Source organism: Gasterosteus aculeatus, chromosome 6 (assembly GCF_964276395.1).
Source record: "Gasterosteus aculeatus chromosome 6, fGasAcu3.hap1.1, whole genome shotgun sequence".
NCBI classification, from domain to species: domain Eukaryota; kingdom Metazoa; phylum Chordata; class Actinopteri; order Perciformes; family Gasterosteidae; genus Gasterosteus; species Gasterosteus aculeatus.
The window spans coordinates 4785435-4804566 of NC_135693.1; the positions used below are offsets into that span (position 1 = coordinate 4785435).

Below are 19132 nucleotides of genomic sequence, written 5' to 3' on the forward strand. Positions count from 1 at the left end.
TTTTTATATTTTACAGTATTTATGTATACTTGACACAATAGTTTTTAAATGATAAGAGGTTAGAAATGATAGACAACAGTCTCAAGCTGGGACGTGCTCCTTCCCATTGCCTCCTAGCTCAGGATGCTGAACGGGCACTGAGGGTGGGGCTGTGGCTCTGGAGGTGGAGCGGCTCTCCATCGGTGCGCTGACGGGTAAATGCACACTGAAAAAGAGTCTGTCAGGGTTTATAAAATTGCAGTCCGCTTACCATTATTAGCCCACCAACAAAGAGCCAGTCGCCTTCACTCCTCAGCTGCCCCTATAAAGCTTCTAACCAGCTTCTGATTATTCAATCACCGCAGGACGTCCGGCCTCCACAGCACAAGCTGAAATGCGTTGGTGGGATTTTGTTTTTCGTGTATTATTATGTTTGGGGATTTGATGAGAATCCAACCAAATACGATATGAAAGCTGAAGGAAGGAAGCAGCTTCCTTATTGCTTCTCTCCTGGTTCCTGCTCTTTTTCTTTTTGATTTTTGATATGTTAATAAATAGAAAGGCACCTGTTGAGCTCATTGGCCGGTGATTTGTGGACGTCGTAGTTTCTTTCCGTTTCTTAGTTGCAGTTACTCTTTTTGGAGGTTACAAGGTAGAAGTCAAGGCCTTTAGGGAGTCACCGGGCTGACATGTTGCCCCAGCTTAGCAGCCCTTTTAAGCTGTGCTCGTCACGCTGCAGTCGCACATCTGCACCTATATATCACAGCCGTGCACAGAAACATTCCTCAGAGCAAAGCGGAGGTGATTTGTGTGCCTTTCTCCTTCTTTTTTTATTAAAACTCATCCGTGATCTAACTCTTCACTTGGCTAAAAGCTATTCCTTTTAAATCAGTCATCCACCGCGGACCTGCACCACATTAAGACCAGCGCTGACGTCACAACTGTTCCCCCTCTCCCCCGCTGCGCCCTACGACTCTTTCATATATTTTTCTCCTGTCCTCAACAGATGGACAACCTTGCAGCCAGAGATTTTGTAAAGTGTTTAATAAATGTAATACAACCTATCTAGTGTTGAAGAAAGGGGCCTTAACTAGAACCATATGCATGGAGTGGATGGCGGCCGCTATGGGCCACGGCTAATGCTGCTCAACACGTGGACCCCGGCCACGCATGCAGGTTCACCCACATGTCGGACAGTTTATGACCTTCAGCGTCATTCCCTCACAGAGTTGGGTCCTTACTCTCTAATTTATAGCGTGATATTCCGTTTTCATACGCACCTATATGTCTATATGCAGAGGGGAGTAATAAAAGGATGCAAGTGATGGTGGAATACAACGTCTTTCATGTTTTAACTCACAAAGCAGCGGTACAGTGGTGTTATGTTCCCACAGAGGGGAATATGGGAAAGTGTTTTAACTTATTGTCAAATTAAGGAAGTGTGTCGTGACCCTGGTGGCGAATTTGAACGCCTCTGGTCGTTATTTCCTTCAGCCCGAGCTGACACCGCTAACTACAGCGCATAATCAAGAATTCCTAGAAAGGAATGCGAGCAGCGACGGGACTGGTTACATCACGCAGCTTTGCAGCGTGAGTAGTTAGAACAGTTTAAGCATATTTCACTCGTTCACTGGGCAGCCTTATCCAATCTCTCATACAGTTGGAAACAGTGGCCGTACCCTCGACAGTAATTCATCTTCTAACTGCTGTCTAATCATTTCATTTTAACAGTCATGCTGTGCAACCAAACTGTGTTTTAAATGATGTACGAGTGGGTCAATTAGCCACAAGTCCTTTGTCGTGGTAGTTTTATTTTCTACTATGTATATGGACATAATGATATGGTGAACCTTCTGGGAAATAACGTTCAAGGTGTGTTGCAAATATATAAAGACACATCTCAATCTATAAATAAAACAGCTCTGCTCACTGATTCAGAGGGGAAAGAGACAGCTAACAGTATTAACGGTGACAAATGGTTGACAAATATGTAACATCTCACAATTTGGATTCTCATATTGCCAACCTTAAATTCTTGTTTGAAAGACAGCAAATACAGCAGGCTGATTTTGGGAGAAATGTGTATAAAATGTGGCACAAAAAATGTTGTCGATACCGTCAGACAGGATGACATTTTCAGGAAAAACCTGGATGTTTTACTGTTTGATTTTATGACGCAATGAAAACACAAAGACTGATTGTGTGCAATTTGAAATTAAACTTAAAAATATTAAGTTTGTTTAAATGTATTTTATCATTAGAATTTGTATCAATAATTTCTTTTAAATAGTAGTATTTATGTTGGAAAATAATATTTTCCCCTAAAAAAGGCACTTTATTTTGACACACATCCGTATCCTGACCGGGTGACATTGTACTATAATTATTCCCTTAACGTTGACACCGACATTTAAAGCAAAACATGAGAGCGTGAGATCCCCAAATGCATTAAATGCTATCTGACTCACATGTTTGTATGAGCTAATATTTCACAGAGCCTTAGCATTTTCATTCAGAGATGTACGAGATAAGTGCAATAAGCTTGGTTTGATGGATAGCCCTGCAGGAGCCTCAGGCCGGGGTGTGTACATACTGCACCGCAGAACGATAACGCCAACAGAGGCAGGTGTGTTTGGTTAAGATGCACTTGTCAAGTGGAGTGACAAGCATGTCTGTGTTCATTCAAGTGAACCCCTTATCTGCACCTCCATGTCCCGCTCATGAGACAAAAGCACTTCCCATGTTTATATGATTTACTTCTCTCAAGTGTAGTGCACACACACACACACACACGTGCACGCGCATGACATGACCATATCTCCCAGAGGCTGGTTAAAAATATTCTTTATAGCCTCATCAGCTGCTCTTATTTTTACTGGGAATTTTTCGGGTTTTCTTTTTTTCGCAGGTATTGCGAATACACTCGTCTCTGTAAAACGTTGTAGAACCGTTTTCAAACCGCAGTTTGAGGTGCGCGTGAGGGCGTTGCGAACCCTCCCTCCCCCCGCTTGAACTTCCGCCGGGGTGAGGTGGAAGTGACGTCAGACCAGGAAGTAAATCCAGTCGCTGGCCCGACAGAAGTGAATAGCAACAACAGCGGCATTAGCGACAAGTGACGCTCGCTGGCGTTTTCATCAGGAACCACCGCGCCGATGTCTCCGTGAAGTTCCGAGAGTCTCCCGGTGCCGGTGACAATGACGCCGAGGTGAGCAGCTGTGTGTGAGGGAGAGAGAGGGGGAGAGAGGGGGAGAGGGGGGGATGTTCTGTGTGTGTGCTCGCTAGCTGAGTTGCTACTCGCGCACAGTTAACGTTATTCTGTAAAAATAACAAGGCCTCACATGTTAGTATTGTTTCGTAGTGTTTAAAGAGGCTTTAATGGAGACCAGTCGTTTCATAAAATTGTAAGTTCGAGTTAGTTCGGCGCCTTTTGACAAGTCAGAGGATAGAAGCTAACTCCATAAATTCCATATATACTGACTATACTACTCGTGACGTTTGTGATCAAAACATCGGACCCACACAAGCTTTCTATAAATAAAACCTGGGGCTGCTCACAGGCGCTAGACTGCTATTAACCGTACAGCTGCGTGGTCTCAGTCTGAAGCCATGGATTAAAAAGGGAAGATGCATTTAGACAGAATACCTGAGGCATCATCCAGCTGAGTCGGTCTCTAATTCAGTGACAATAGACCAGCAACAAATGTGTCACTGGATGAGATCATCAGTTCCTTGATTCTCCACTTCTGGAAGATAGTTGGGCTGATAGTTACGTTATATTGTACTTTATGATTTTAATACTGTATGTTATCCATATAAAAGCTGACTGAAATGATTGGCTCATCTGACAATCAATGTTTCTTGAACCCCCGCATGCGTCATGTTACGGTTCTGGAAAAGACACTCATGCCGTTGTGTTTCTTCCTGTGTTCTTTCAGATGACTCACCAGCGGCTTGGACATCTGTGATTTGACAGAAGATGAGACTTGTTTGTAATGACTCCTACTGTAGGCGCACAGACAAAAAACTATAGTGAACCATGTTTGCTCATTGTTGCACATAACGCTTACCAAAAACACCAACTACATAAACATAAATGATCATTTAGTTTGTTTTGAATGGCCCTCAGTTGACCCCCAGTGCCGATGATGTCACTGGCCGAGCAGTCTCAGAAGTGGTTTCCAACCCACGTGCAAGCCACTGTTCTACAAGCAACCGGTTTACAGCCCAAGGGCAAAAATGGCACCAACGATGCCTACACTATCATCCAGCTGGGCAAAGAGAAGTACTCGACATCTGTGGCGGAGAAGACGCTTAACCCCGTCTGGAGAGAGGAAGCCTCGTTTGAATTACCCGGCTTACTTTTGGAGGGCAACCCTGAAGTGTATGAACTTTGCCTTATCGTGATGCATCGGTCCTTGGTTGGGATGGACAAGTTCCTGGGTCAGAGGTCCATCAACCTTAATGGAATCTTTGATAACAAGCAACGGAAGAAGACAGAGTAAGTATCATATACTGTTGCACTAAAGTTCTCATTTCAAGGACCATGCAGAAGAAAAACCACCACTTTTTCACTGTTTATTTAAACATTAAGATATAATTTAAGTCCACTGCCATGATGCCATCAATCATCCACCTCGATACAGTCACAGTAATTGTGATTTGGACACTGTGAGTGAAGAGTGTTGTACGGACCTATATCTTCAACAGTACATGTGATACTTTTATAGCAGCCATGCGTTTCGCAGCTCCAGCTCACAGTCACGTGCCAACGCGGTGCTGCTCGAGCACTGGACTTTTGTGAGGAAGTGGAACGATATTCACGCAACTATTCCAGTCATAAGTGGATTGAAGTACTAACTAAAATAGTTTTTTTTTTCCTACATGTGCTTTTAGCCACATTAGGTTACACATTCTAATACCAATATATTTTTGTATTTTGAGCTCTTTTGGTAATTATGTTCTCGACCCAACTCCTTCACGCTGCGTGATATGAATTCAATGTCCTTTCATTCTCTTTATACACTGGCTTTAGAACTTTAGTTTGTTAGATTGAGAGCAGTTCACCAACATTTCTAAGTTATTTGCTTTTAAACAATTTGAAACAGCTGTCACAGATGAGGTATTCTATTTATGCTCAGTAACTTCAGATCGGTTGAACCTTTTTATATTGTTGACTCTCTCCGTTGATTTGAGGCGCGGCAACGAATTGGTGTACGTCGCTGACGGATCACTATTCACTTGTTCACTGACACGGTGAGCAGCAGTTGGCCTAAAATATACCAGCAGAGCTGGCTGAACACGTCTAGTCAGTCACTCCGATACACCCAAAATGTATTCACTGTTATTTTTCTGGAAGGTTTGTGAACGGCGAGTAGCCTTTGTCTCGCAGCCAAAGGGACGTGGGTTTGAATCCCGGCCTGTTCCGTGTAGTGTAAAGGAATGCAAGTCAGGTGGAGTGGGGTCTCTATAGGGCTGATATTGATTTCAATGTGAGTCAGCCCTTTTTATTAGTGGGTTACTGCAGGCAGTTTTCTGTCCTGATGCCTGGCGCATGCTTGGAAAAAGGATTTTCCCCTTATGCAATGACTGTATGAAAAGCTGGATCATATGCACTGGTGGAGCAAACTAAAGTCTGCCACCACTGTAGGTAATAAAGACCGTATTATATTAGGCTGAACTTGGGTGTGTTGACCCCTACAAGTTCAACACTTGCACGTTTATTAACCCCACATTAAGCAAACAGGAAGAGAATAACTAAAGTGGATCTGGTACTAATTAGCCCACTGCACATTCCGACATAGAAAGACATTAGCACACTTCCTCTTTGCCCATCAGTTGGGAGAATCCCAATATGTTCTAATCAGTGTGGATGGGTTTTATTTGTTTTAGTAGTCTGAGCCGACGCACCTCGAGGCCATGCGCTTTTCCCGCCGTGGCTTAGTAATGGATATGCTGGCGTTGCTCGTTGGCCTAATCCCACACTGCAGGCGGACCCGACAATGACGTTCCGGGACCCTCGATAGCGTATCCACGCTCCACAGTGGGTCTGTGTTCGCCGCGGCCCCCCGGCCCGCAATGTTTTTTAAACTGACATATTGGGGAGGAAAGCCCGTCCTGATATCTGAGTAGGCAGCCCATAATTATCGCACACCTGTGTTTGTTGATTGTGAGGAGTTTCCCAGCGGTCCCGGCTCCAATGGGAGGATTGTGGCTCGCAGCGCGGGGAGGTTTGTCTTGGCCTTGAGACGCACGTGAGGTAAAGGCCCGGCAACCCAAGGCAGCGGGCACGCTGGGGCGGCCGATCAGGCTGAATCGGACCCGGGCGAGGCCTTCCAAGCTACAGCGTTTAGAATAGCGTTCAACAGATGCGTTAAGAAAAGGCAAAGGCAGCATCGAATGACGACGGATGTTTCATGCTGTACTACAAATATCCAGATAAATCCAAGAAGAAATGTCAGGAATCGAAGGAACACAGTGTTTTGAATCTGAGCAAAATGTAGAATCAGTTCAGCTTGAAAACAACACTTAAGAGGTCAAACGATAGATTTTTATTGACGAGACTGCACCATGCTGGAGGTGGGTGAGTGCAAATCTATCGACGATGAAACGCCCCCTGATGCACTGACTGGTAGCTCGTTTCCTCCCCATGCCGGTTTCTTAAAGGACGTTGTCACCAGCCCCGAAACTCCGAGGAGACGTCTCATTCGCATGGAGGAACTGTTGGGTTGTCCAGCGACGCGGCTTTGCAATTTCCCAGTCGCCGGTCGTTGCATTTCTGAACAAAGGGCAGATTTGTGCAAATGGCACTTTATTTTGCTCGGAGTGAAAGCGTAAATCCCATTACTTCCAGTTGAAAAAGCAGAGAGGTTAAACAAATAGGAGCCCAAGAGCAGCCCGGAATGGTCTTTTCTATATTATTCAGCAGCAGGCTGTTTCTAGTGTTCAGTTCTCAAAGAATAATGTTTATCCTCTGAAATGATAAATTGTACTCTCACTTGTGTCAAAAAAAAAAGGCTCAAACGAATTAAGCCCTCCCTGCATTTGTGTGTAGCTTTTGGATTAGTCTGCTCAAATTAGCCCTTTCAGCGATGTCCACAAAGAAGTAGGTAGAGCACATTAGAAAGAATCTTAGCTGTTTTTGTCCCCCTTTGTCATGTAGTTTGATAGTGTAAAGACTTTTGCCACACACTGACTCTGTAAACCCGTCTTCCTGAATTAGGCTGAATTACATGTAATCATCTCTGACGATTTCCACCCATCCTGCTCCCCCTTTTTATATGAATTGCCTCATTGGAATTGGCTCCGCCCTCTGCGTCTTGCACTCTCATTTCAGTTGGTACACTTTGCAGTCCAAGCCGGCCAAGAAGAGGAAAGAACGAGGACGCATCCAAGTGAGCATCCAGTTCATGAGGAACAACATGACGGCCAGCATGTTCGACCTCTCCATGAAGGAGAAGCCCCGTTCGCCCTTCTCCAAGCTCAAGGACAAAATGAAGGGGCGCAAACACGACGGCGGCTTCGGCGACGCGTCTTCGGCCATCCTGCCGCGCTCCGCCGCGTGCGACCCGGAGCCCCACCAACGGCCCGCTGGCCCGGCGCCGGAACCCCGGACGGAAGCGAAGGCCAAGAGGTCGCTGCTCGCCGGCTCTCACAAGCTCTCCGCGGCCCATTCCATGTCGGACCTCACTGGGACCAGCTCCAGGCCCAAGCTGGATTCCATGAACCTCATCGAAGAGAGTGGTGAGGACCCCAAGCTGCAGATCTTCACACGTCATTGCACCTGTTTTGTTTGAATATCTATTGTCTGATCTCAAAGGGGTCGTATTTGAGGCGCATTGAGGTCCAGTATAAGGTTTGCAAAGCTGAGATGTTAATAGCCAATCTGTCCGTGGCCTTCTGGTGACTCTGCGTTAGACTGGCTTCCCGTGGTCCCAAGAACATGTTGGAAAGCAATTTCTTTAATTATTGCCCAAATAAAATTCAACCTGCTGATGACCGGTATCGATTAGAAATCAGGTTATTGGCTATTGACATTGTTCATTTTTATCTGGAGCATGAAAATTCCAACTTTTGCCAGTAGAAGCCTGCAGCCGTCAGTCAATCGACTGCCCACCAATACATGAACAAATGACCATGAATGTCAATAAGTTGGCACAAGTGAAGTCGCTGTCCAACTGCACTGCCCAGCTATCTGAGGATTTTAACTTTATCACACCTCTTTGTTATTATTCAGATTGGCATGCAAAGGAGGGGAAGTTATCCGAAGCTGTGAGTGGGAGGGACACAATAGCAGATAAGATGTAATTCAACAAATAGTCCTTACTTCTCCCAAAAACATGTTCCTTTTGTGGTGTAGGAGCCACAATATCAACTTGGAAAATAACTAAAGTAATCCAAATGTTGAGTACCTTTTTTTTTGTTTTGTTTTTATCTCAGAGAAAAAAAAACACAATCAGTTTCCAGTTTCCTTGTTGGCTGTACGGTATAAACAATACCACACTTGGGTCATTCCAAAAAGTCAGACCGCATCATCCCAAATTGTGTATCAAAACAAATTCAAACATATCTGCCACATATTTGATGTGCTTCATGGCCCTTTTACTTTTGTCAGTACGTTGAAGTGCTGTTCTCCGTGTGTCTCTCCGGGAGCACAGGCGGCCCTCACAGGCGTTCCCAGAGCGAGATGCCAGGCTACCAGGAGGGAGAGGCACACAGTGACCCTTTCACTGATATCAGTGACACCCTGCCACAGAAGTATGCCACGCTCCCACGCAACCGCAACCCGTTTGAGGGGGAGCCCGGGCAGCTGTGGGACCGGGCGGAGCGGAAGGAGAAAAAGGAGAAGGTCAGCCTACTGGAACGTGTGACGGGGAAGAAGGAAGGTCGCAAGACCAACAACGCGGGGCGCTCGGGCAGCTCGGGGGACCTGCGCTGCCCCAACCCCTTCAGTGGAGACCTGCAGGCGGACACCAACCCGTTCGCCTCCCACCACGGAGCCGGGTAGGCTCCGTCACACGCTCAACCCGGCGCTCCCCGGTACCTCGTTGAGTCCATCTCACAAAACGTTTTCCGCTGGCCTCCATTACCATAGTTACCACAGAAAGAGATGTGGTCGAAGTGTGCATAAAGGATCATTTGAAAAAAGATGAAATATAACTTTTTCAACTAAAAATAGTACATTCTGTACATAGAACATACCCTAAATAAATATCCTGTATTTCAATATAATGTAATGACCCAAACCTTTTTTTTTTTTAAGTCAATTTGCAGGACCTCAACACATCACATCACATTTTCTTTATTTTTAATGTCACTTCTTTGAAATAAGGAATCCGGGGAACACCACAAAATGTCCCTCTCGTTGATTAAAATGTACTGTGGCTCGTTTATGTCGTCAAGTATTGTAGTTGAAACCGTTCCACCGAGCTACTTCCATCTCTTCGCGTGTTGCGTGGAGAGCTGGTGAGTTCTGCTTCGTCGCAGTGGAAGGTGTCCTTCGTGGCTCTTGAGGGAGTCCGGACTCGATAACGAAGCCCTCTGTTATAGTAATGAGATCCTCTGCAGAGATAGACCACCCAATTAGGCACGAATCTTTGTGGGCACCAGTCCATCATCTCTGCTGCCTCCTCCGCTGCACGGTCGCTCAGTGGTCATTTATAATGTGGTGAACACAAAAAGGTGGAACAGTTTATTCACAAATACATGCCGTAATGCATGTTTTCTTTCCTAATAAGCTACGCCAGTCTCTCTGAATATTATCAGCAGTGAGACAGACACCTTAGGCCCTCTTTATTAGTACAGTGATGATAAGAACACCAGAGGTATTCAGTTATGCCTTTTGGTTTAAACGCTGACCACTCTTTGGATGCTTTGCAGTGATAAAAAGTCCAAAGGAAATCAAGACATCTCGTTTGGCCAGAAGAAGAAGGATGTCTATGGCAGGAAACCGGTGAGACACACGGCACATCCCTTGTTCTTAAAGAGATCGATTGTTAGGTGAAAAGTTTTACCTGGCAGAAGATTACGATTTAAACAGAAAGAATGATCCCAATGTGTGAATCTGTGTCACGCGGATTCTAGATCTTTAATTGTGAACCCCTAACTTTTCCTTTGACATAGCAGCTGGTGACATTGATCTCTGAGGCCTCTGAAAAATCAGATTTTTGCCATTCAGCTAATTAGCAGCTGCACCCGTCGGTCGTCATGTCGGATCTGATCATAATTTGAAGTGGTGTGAAATATCGGCCAGTAAGGTCAGTCATAGTTGTGCGTAGCACCTGTTCTTTAATTGGAGCTTATAATATTTTTCTTTTTTAACTTTAAATGTCTTTCAGTTTAACCTTTTTTTTTTCAAATATATTTTTTCATTTATATTTAAATAAAAACACAATCTGTAAGCCATTATGCTGCAAAATAGTTATTTATGAGGGAGTGAGGGGAGCTGCGTTTTTAAAGTGACGCCTAAATGAGAAAGAGAATGCTGATAATAGCTTTCCTCACCTTTCTTTGTGGGTGTTGAGGGCTGTCGGTATCCACACATGTACCCCTGTGCACGCCGCATGCCTCGCAGAAACGGCAGCTCCCATTTCCTGAGCTTCAAGGCCCTAATTAACCACACACGGGGAGTGGGGGTGGGCAGTGAGAGATTTCAAAGGGCCGAGCTTTTAGATTCTCAAAGCTGAGCTCATTAGAAACTGTAATGACACAACTGGAGAATGCCAAGTGTGCGCCTTATCTTCCCCTCACTACTGATCGCCGAAAAACGGTCATCATTGCTTTGCCAATTCATGGTCGTTTCCAGGCCTTTGTCACCAGCCACTAAAGCTCCTGATTGTTACGCTGTGTGTGTGTGTGTGTGTGTGCCTGTAGGAGAAAGTGGGGGAGCGAGCACGTGCTGTAGTGTGTGACACCAACATCCAAATGGCCCTCAGTCCTCTCGTTTCCTCAGAAGCGCTGAGTATCACTCAGAGAGATGCCCGTTTTCTTCTTCTGCGTGCCTTGTGCGTTAGGAACGCGTCGCCGCGCTCCGTTCTCGTACGCTGGGCATCTCACATCGGTGGCCAAGTATTTCATTTTGGTGAAGCGATACGATACCTGGTAAGCAGTCTCCCTGCTTTGTCTCTACTTGGCAGCCGGGGCTTGGATTGGTGCACGGGAGTGGAAGCTGATAAGTGTGGTATTTTAAACAGGCTCTGCTGCTCTATCCGTTCGGGGGAGGACGCCCAGCACCCAAGCGATAAAACGGTCCCTCATTAAAAACGATTACAGCTCCTCTCGTAGCCGCGATATACGATCCGCACATACCGTCCTGCGCCGCTCCGTCCAAACGGGTTAAAGAGGGAGGCTGGGCTTGGGCTGCATCCGTATTTTGCGTATCTATTAGCCTGACCTTTTAATTGCAGAAATATGCAGCCTGGCATTTCCACCACCTTCATGACAAAGATCCCTTTTTCTTTAGAGGAAATGTTCATTAATTCAGCTTTTATACGCTGGAAGCTGAAGTAAAAGAACAAGATGTTGCTTGCTTGCTGTAGTGTCACAGTCCCATTGAAGCAGTTAACTGCTCCCGATGCTCGTTAAAACACTCGCTCAGTGTCGGACCATGACATCTGCCATCAATCGCGCTCAATCCCTCAACAGCCGTCTCGTCTCCTAAACCCTCAATTAGCCTTTAATAGCGACGGGGAACAAAAGATAAACACCTGACAGTCGATGTCGCATTAGGCCACCGCGTCTAATTAGTCAGTTTTGTCAGATGCACCGTGAGAGGACTCGGCCATCAGATGAATATACACGTGACATATGAAGATGGAGCATGTTCCGTGTGTAGTCTAATGGGGTCGAGTTGAGCATTTTCCTTTTTTCTTTCTTTCAGGAGGCGAAGCAGGAGAGCGCTCTCGCTTACAGCAACCTGTCCTTCGACGAAGTGGTGCAGGAACTCATCAAGCAGAAGGACGTGGTGAGGAAGAAGGACGCCCACATCCGGGAGCTGGAGGACTACATCGACGACCTGCTGGTGCGCGTCATGGAGGAGACGCCGAGCATTCTCCGGACACCCTATGAGCCAAAAAGGAAGGCGGGTAAACTCGGCAAAAAGTAGGAGGACCAGACGCGGGAAGATGAGGTTTCGCTGTAGCTGTTCCAACACGTTGTGGTCAGTCAGTGGGGAGGAGTGGGATCGATCAAAGGCAATTTAACGGTTCGTGTCTTTGCTGTAGAACATTTCTATCCAACGGATGTCATTTTTATACACCTTTTTTTTCTGGCGGTGGGTATGGGCAGGTATTGCTCCCTTTTTCTTTCTTTCTTGTTGCCATTGTCTGGTGCTTAAACAAGAGCAAAGTTCATAGATCGATTCACGTCAAATCCCAAATGATGACAAATACTATGTTTAATTGAATGGTTTGCATTTGTGAAGAAGTATGTTGCACACACACTCTTGACAACAATATGCAGCAGTTTACCAGGTGGTGAAGTCATCGTGAAACCCAGATGATGAGACAGCTTGAGTCGCCGTGTTGGTCCAGCACAATCTTCAAACTTGCCACCTACGTTAGGAAACCTCCTCTGTGCTACGGATGTGGACCACCTCTGCCGAGCGGCTCGTGGGTACTGTGAGAAAGGCCGTGACAGAGCTGCTGGCGCTATCTGGCACTCTGGCTTCTTTCTAGTTTACTAAGTTGTACCTTTTTTTTACATTTTTTTTTATTTTATGAACAAACATGAATTTATGTGACTTTAGTTATTTTCTTTATTTGTGATGACTATCACTGATATGTTGGACCGAGGGGCTGAAGGTGATCATTTTACTAACTTTTTAAGTGCAATAATCACAACTTGCGTGTCTTGCTTTATATTCTCTTCCTGTTTACATTTCCAATCACATCTGAGTCAAACTCATCGCTCTAATGTTGATTTGATCCACTGGGGGAAAAAGCCCTGGAGTTGGTCGGCCTTCATCTCAGTCAAATCAAGTGGGTTGTTTTCTGGTGATTGACGATACCGAGCTGCACAAACATGCTGAACAATCTTTATTTATTTATGTAACAAAAGAACACTGTTTAATGCATTTCTACGGTACTTTTATGGTGCAAGTGCAAGTTTATCCCATTACCCAGCACCCTATTTTCTGTATTATCACGGTACAATTGGTACACATCACAGAAATGTTATTCATGTTATACGGATAGTTTTTATATGTAATTACATCAGCATTAATATCTGTTCACACAAAGTAGGTGCCTCAGTGTATTTAATCTTCCATTATTCATATACAGTAAGATAAAAGTACTAATGATGATCAACTCACGATTGTTGGAGCCAAAGAGTCATTCAGGTCCCGAGTGTGTGTTAGTCAGCCGCACCAGCAGCTGATTGTCATCCACCTGGGATGCTCGTGTCAAACACAGAAGCGAGCCTGGATCTCGCTGCTGGTACCGACACGGACTAAATGAGTAGGTTGACTCGCCTGTGCTTACAGCTGGATGTTAGACAGTAGAAGAATCACTTGCTGATGTTTTAGGTTTACATTTTTAATAGTGTGTGTGGTCCTTTTTAGTGGAACCTAGCTTGTGGTACAGTGTTAAAACACATTTGTATTATTGTTCCTTTTACTGAAAGTCACATGCCATTTTTGAGGGTCTGTTTATCAGACGACGGTCCACTCTGTACTTTTGCTGGGATCGCTTCTGGTATTTGCATCCAGTCTTTTACAATATTTGACCTATAAACTGTATGATGCCAAATCCCAGAGTGCTACACTGAACTATAGAATGTCAACAGGCCAAAACACACTTTCTCCTGATTGTTATGCCTTGTGTATACATGTACCTCTGCTGCTGTAAAGGTAGTTACTTTATCCGAAGGGACTTGGAGCTCAAATCTCTTTTTACTGAATGTATTCTAGTTGGCTTTCACATGCATAATTCTGCAATGTTCAATGATGTACAGTACACTGACAAGGCGTTGAACCCTGCTGGCCTTTTGAAGTATTTGGTGTATCCAAAGAGATCATTTCATTTGGCTGTGAATCTCCTCCCACCCTCCTCTCAGTCTGACGACCCGATGTCTTTGTGGACTCAAAGTCATTGTCGGTATCAGATGTGACACAGATGTTGGGTCCATTCCTTCGTATTGGAGAACAGATATTTGATGGCAGATGTTTTGTAAAGCCAAACACATTTTAATGGGTTCATAAAGTTGTGCGATACTAATTAAGATGTGTGGATAACAATCTTTTCTCCTGCCTGCCTTCCGCCATGTGCTGATGTTTAAACTCACGTTCCAGGCTTGAACTAGTCTAGCTGTAGTTAGCCAGTCGTTCCCGGACCTCGCCGAGCTCTTAATACTTCCAATTTAAGTACTGTACGTACCTCCCTTTTGACTTGTTGCACATTGTTGTTGTGTAACAAGATGTTGCAAGTTTAGCAAAATGTAATTTTTCAACATTGGGAATGAATAGCAAATAATTTCTCATCAATCTTTTATCTGATCCGGACCAACATGCTTTCTATTGGTTCCTCCGGCCTCTTCAGGCTCTTGGTGGCGTGTGGAGTTTGGGATCAAAGAGCACCCCTCACACACCGAGTGGAGAACAGGTGATTTACACTCGGGTCGACATCTCGCCGCCGCAGGGCTCCGATGATGACATGACAAACGGCGAGGTCTGAACAAATACACGTTGAATACGTTTGGGTCCTGAGGGGTTGGAGCTCCAATAGGAAGCAACGGGTGTGCGTAGTTCAAATCAATTAGTCATTTTCCTTCAGCTTGATTGCTGCATTTGCTTTACATGTGCATATAATGTGGCTCTTTGGGAGATTTGTCAGACTAAAACACAAATCTAAATGAAAAGCATTTTCAAATGGTTTCATAGAAGCAACAACAAACTGCATCATTATTGTACTTCTTTCTTGCCTATTTGCATAACATGTCATCCAATTAATGCCAGGATTTGAATATGCAAAGCACTCAAAATGCCCTGAGGCTAAATTTCACACATGCAAAAAAGTATTTTTTGTAAGTGACTGAAGTGGAATGTCTGCCCAATTCCCCCTCCCAAAAAACAACCCGTACAGTATAAAAACCTGGGGATTTTTCTCCCCCATGTTAACGAAGCATGCGTCAGACCGTCTGATGAAGATGACACCAACTTCAAGTGCGATCTCCAAGTCTCCCAAGTCTGCTGATCATACGATGCTGCTTGCCATGGGCCACATACAGCTGCCAGACACTAAGACTTAAGCTCTCTCTAAATCCCCTGACGGTGCTCGTAATGTGGCACACAGACTTGAAGGAAATGACGGCTGTGTATAAAAGATCCCTGCAGGTAGCGACGCTTTACGAGTTTACAGAATTGTGTGGAGTCCGATGCGACGAGACGCCAAGACAATTCATTTGAGTTTAGTACTCCAAAGTGGTGGAGACCAAAAATATATCATTTTTAATATCTATACATATTATGGTCTGCACTGTGGCCGCGCCGCCTTGTAGTGTAATGAGATATTTAAAAAAAACGATAAGTAAATCGGTGTGTTTGGAAGCCTGTCACTTCTGCATGTCAATCACAGGTTTCAATTATGTGACACTTTATATTACTGATTCATTCAGTGGTATTTTCATGATGTAGAAACCACTGATTCCACTGGTTGAATTAGTTCAGCCCTCGTCATCATTCGACCTGATTGTGTATCTATCTACAGTGTGTAAGTTTGTTAACAATGTCCTGCAATCTGTGTGTGTTTGTTTTCACATGATCCGATATGCAAGACTTATCTGAATGTGTGCGGACAAGAATGTGTGGCTTTTTATTAGTAATGGTCTGCATACAAACTAAGCTCTGAGATGTATGTATTAACGGTGTAACACTGTTAATTATGACATGCATGAAGTGTCAACAGGTGCACTAATTGAGAATTATTCATCGATTTACACATTCTCATTGTTGTGCAGTTTGAAACATTACATTTTAGATATTAATATCTTTCTCCTTTTCTTCAAATTACATGTAATTTTCAATAAACTTCCTGTAAAGAAAAAACGCTTTGTTTCCTCTTTTTTTCTGTTTTAGGCAAAAAGATCAAAAGCCTTTAAAACGAATCTTTACAATTTGCAGCAGATCAGGTTAATCAAACTAAATCTGATGCAAATAATCCTTAAAGTGGATTGCTTTTCAGCTGTTCCTTTTCGTTTAACACCTGTCTCATCATTATTGCGGGTAAACTAAAAATCCCCCCCGATCCACCGATCTCACTGGAAGTTGAGCCACGATTACTGTTTTTGATTGTGCTGATTTGTCTCACAGCTTTTTTTTTTCTCCCCTCGCTTGAAGCCGCTTCATTTTGCTCTGGAGGAATTCCCATTCCTTTCCTGGCAGTACACGGAAGCGTTTGACAACTGCAAGATGTCTGGTTAAAACTCCTCTTATTTGCATACGAGTGCAACAAGTCTCTGGGTATTAAGTATTTCGGGACGAGAGAACACTTATGTTGTATTCCCCTGGTCGCCTTTGTGCATCCCCGCCACCTAGCAGGCTAAAACATGAACGACCCCCCCGAAGACTCTCCTCATTCACCACGACACCGCAGCACCCTGCCGGAGCTGAAGGTGAAAGATGTCGATAACCACGGACACCAGGAACTAACCCTTTTTATTGAAGCAATCTTCAATAATGGCAGAACCTCCTGTGCTAATTGGATAATCAGGTTCAACTTTGCATTTCAATGTCGCTAAATTGAAGTGTCACTTCCATTTGCATGAAGTTCATTTTAAAAATAATGTCTGGTGACATAATTGGCACGATGAGGAGTCTTTCTCCCACCTCCGTTAAGTTTATAGTCCGCCTCGGGAGACACTGAACACAAATGGGTGTGTAATTGGGCGTCATGAGGGTGTCACCTGTTGTATTCATAAGCTAATTGCACACTCGTTGTCATCCTTACGCATCCGTCATCAGATCGAATTTCACGGATCCCAGCTTTTTTTTGTGCGGCACGAGTCATCTGGATGCCTCGTAGATTAGAGCCCATTAGCTCATTGTGCATTATATCATATTGCCGTAATTTGAGGCAAATATCCAACAAACGTGTTATGTAAGGTTCTGCGGGTGCAGGAGAGCCCAAGCGTGCCAGAGAAGGCCACCCACAGGTCACCTGCACTCCCCTTTAAATATGGATGGGCGTCACAGTGGGTATCGGTGTCTCCCCGCACGCGTCTGTGAATGGAAGGGCCCCAGGCCAACATGGAGAAACTCATACGAGGAGAGATTCAGCAGATGGATGAGGTGTTTTTATGGGGAAAACCAGACCTATTTGGGCAGCTGCCCTGAACTTGTTGGGTGATCAGGGGCCAGATGTCACGGTTAACCCCTCAACCTCCCCAGAGTGTCAGACCGCACCCATTCTTTAGACGCAGGACTCTTTGTTGGATAGTTAGCTAATCTGAATGGGTGCTCGAGATAAATCAGGTGTCAAGCGTGCTGAAGGTCCCAGCAACGTGCATTGTGTTGATGGTATTGTCTTCTTCTGATAGCCGCCACGCGTCTAGTATCGGGTGGACAAAGCCAGATGACGAGCAGAGAAAACAGGGAATCTGTCAACAGAGAAGCCATATGGCTACAAAAGGGACGACAACAAACAGTTCATTAACTAGCAGGAAATTAAAATTGACATCGTTTTATGATCCCTACCTGACCTAGATCTAGGATTTCTCTAATACTGCAAATAAAACAAACAAATAGTGCCAGAGCTTTGATCAAAAGATAATACAAAGTTAGTTTAAAAAGATGTTGACATGGTAATTTGTGAGGTCTTAAAAAATGTGTTTCCTGCATTTTATTAGACTTATTAGTGTAGTGTTTGTAGATGAGAACCATACATTTAGTGTACAGTCTATTTTTATTTTCCTTATCTGACTGTTTGTCATGTATGAGGCGTCAACATGATGTACTTCTGTTACTAACGTTACTCACGTTAAAGTGTTCTGACAAAGTCTGTGGTCACTTGTACTTCTGGTTCTTCTTTGCGTTTTTATGGTGTCAGGTAACGTTTTCATTATGTCACGTTATCCTATTGACGTGACGAGGACTGATTAGTTAACGTTAGTTAGCTGTTAACTAGCATATTACATTAGCTAGCTACATGTGGAAACGTGTTTTAAAGACCGCATGTCAGCATAATATCAATGTGTTATGTGTATTCTCCACTTTATGTTCACCAAAGTAAGTAACTATTTCAATGACTATTTTTACTTTTAGTTTAGTAACGTTATATGTTTACCGTTTGATTTGAGCACCCAAAAACGCAGCGCTTCCTCAGAGGCCTCAGAGACCAGCTGTCCGCATCCCACAGGTTTGCATTTTGTCATTTGTAGCCTGTAATTGGCACCAACAGGCTTGTAAAGGGTCCACTGGTTTGAAGTAGTGACAAATCATTGATATCATTTGGGTTTTTGTTTTTTCGTAACGACAAAGCTCGATATCCAGGACAAAACGCCGGTGGGTGTCTGTGTGGTCATCGCTGCGGGTCGATATGCTACGTTCACTAGTTGGTGATCATCCCAGCAGGGTTACCCAGCTCGCTGCTGACGCCGAGCGCAGTTGTCCTTCGCTGTGGATAGATTACATTAGAACTTCACTGCAATAGCTCAGCGAAGCCACGTTAAAAGTGGAGTAATACAATCAATCAATCAGTCATCTCCTGACTCCACAGCACAGGAGAGCTCTGCTGGAATGCTGCTAAGCTGCAGATGTACCAGCCAAATTACTCCGGAGGGGAATTACCAGGCCATAAATCCTGACGTCGGGAGGATGGCTGCAGCCTATTTCACGGTAAAAGAACCTTGCAACTTGTTTCCGTAGCCTCCACGAGGAATGTCTCGCTGTGCAGGGCTCAAACATCGCAGAGGACAGATCTAAACATGTTTGCATGCAAACACGGCCTGAAATCATGGGGACTCTGCTGAAGTCCTTCACCATGTCCTGACAGGTCCTCTGCAGTGAATGATCGGTTACATGATAAACTGGAAGAGCAGAGCAACTAATAATCATCTGCTTTTCATTCGTAAACCGTAAACCGAGGCGTGCTGCGGCCTGCAGGTTTTGCTTTTCTCCAGGAGACGCCCAGTTATCTTTAAGTCAGACTAAACATTTTCCCCG

The 19132-nt window shown here is 44.6% G+C and overlaps 1 protein-coding gene across 1 annotated transcript; it reads left to right on the top strand.

The window, feature by feature from the left end:
• Positions 1-2912: 2912 nt before the first annotated feature.
• Positions 2913-16018, top strand: rab11fip2 (RAB11 family interacting protein 2 (class I)). The gene is made up of 6 exons (XM_040177779.2): positions 2913-3184; positions 3915-4477; positions 7313-7719; positions 8634-8979; positions 9856-9928; positions 11855-16018. Exons 2-6 carry the CDS (start codon positions 4122-4124, stop codon positions 12077-12079), a joined length of 1407 nt encoding a protein of 468 aa, XP_040033713.2. The 5' UTR covers positions 2913-3184; positions 3915-4121; the 3' UTR covers positions 12080-16018.
• The last annotated feature ends 3114 nt before the right edge of the window (positions 16019-19132 follow it).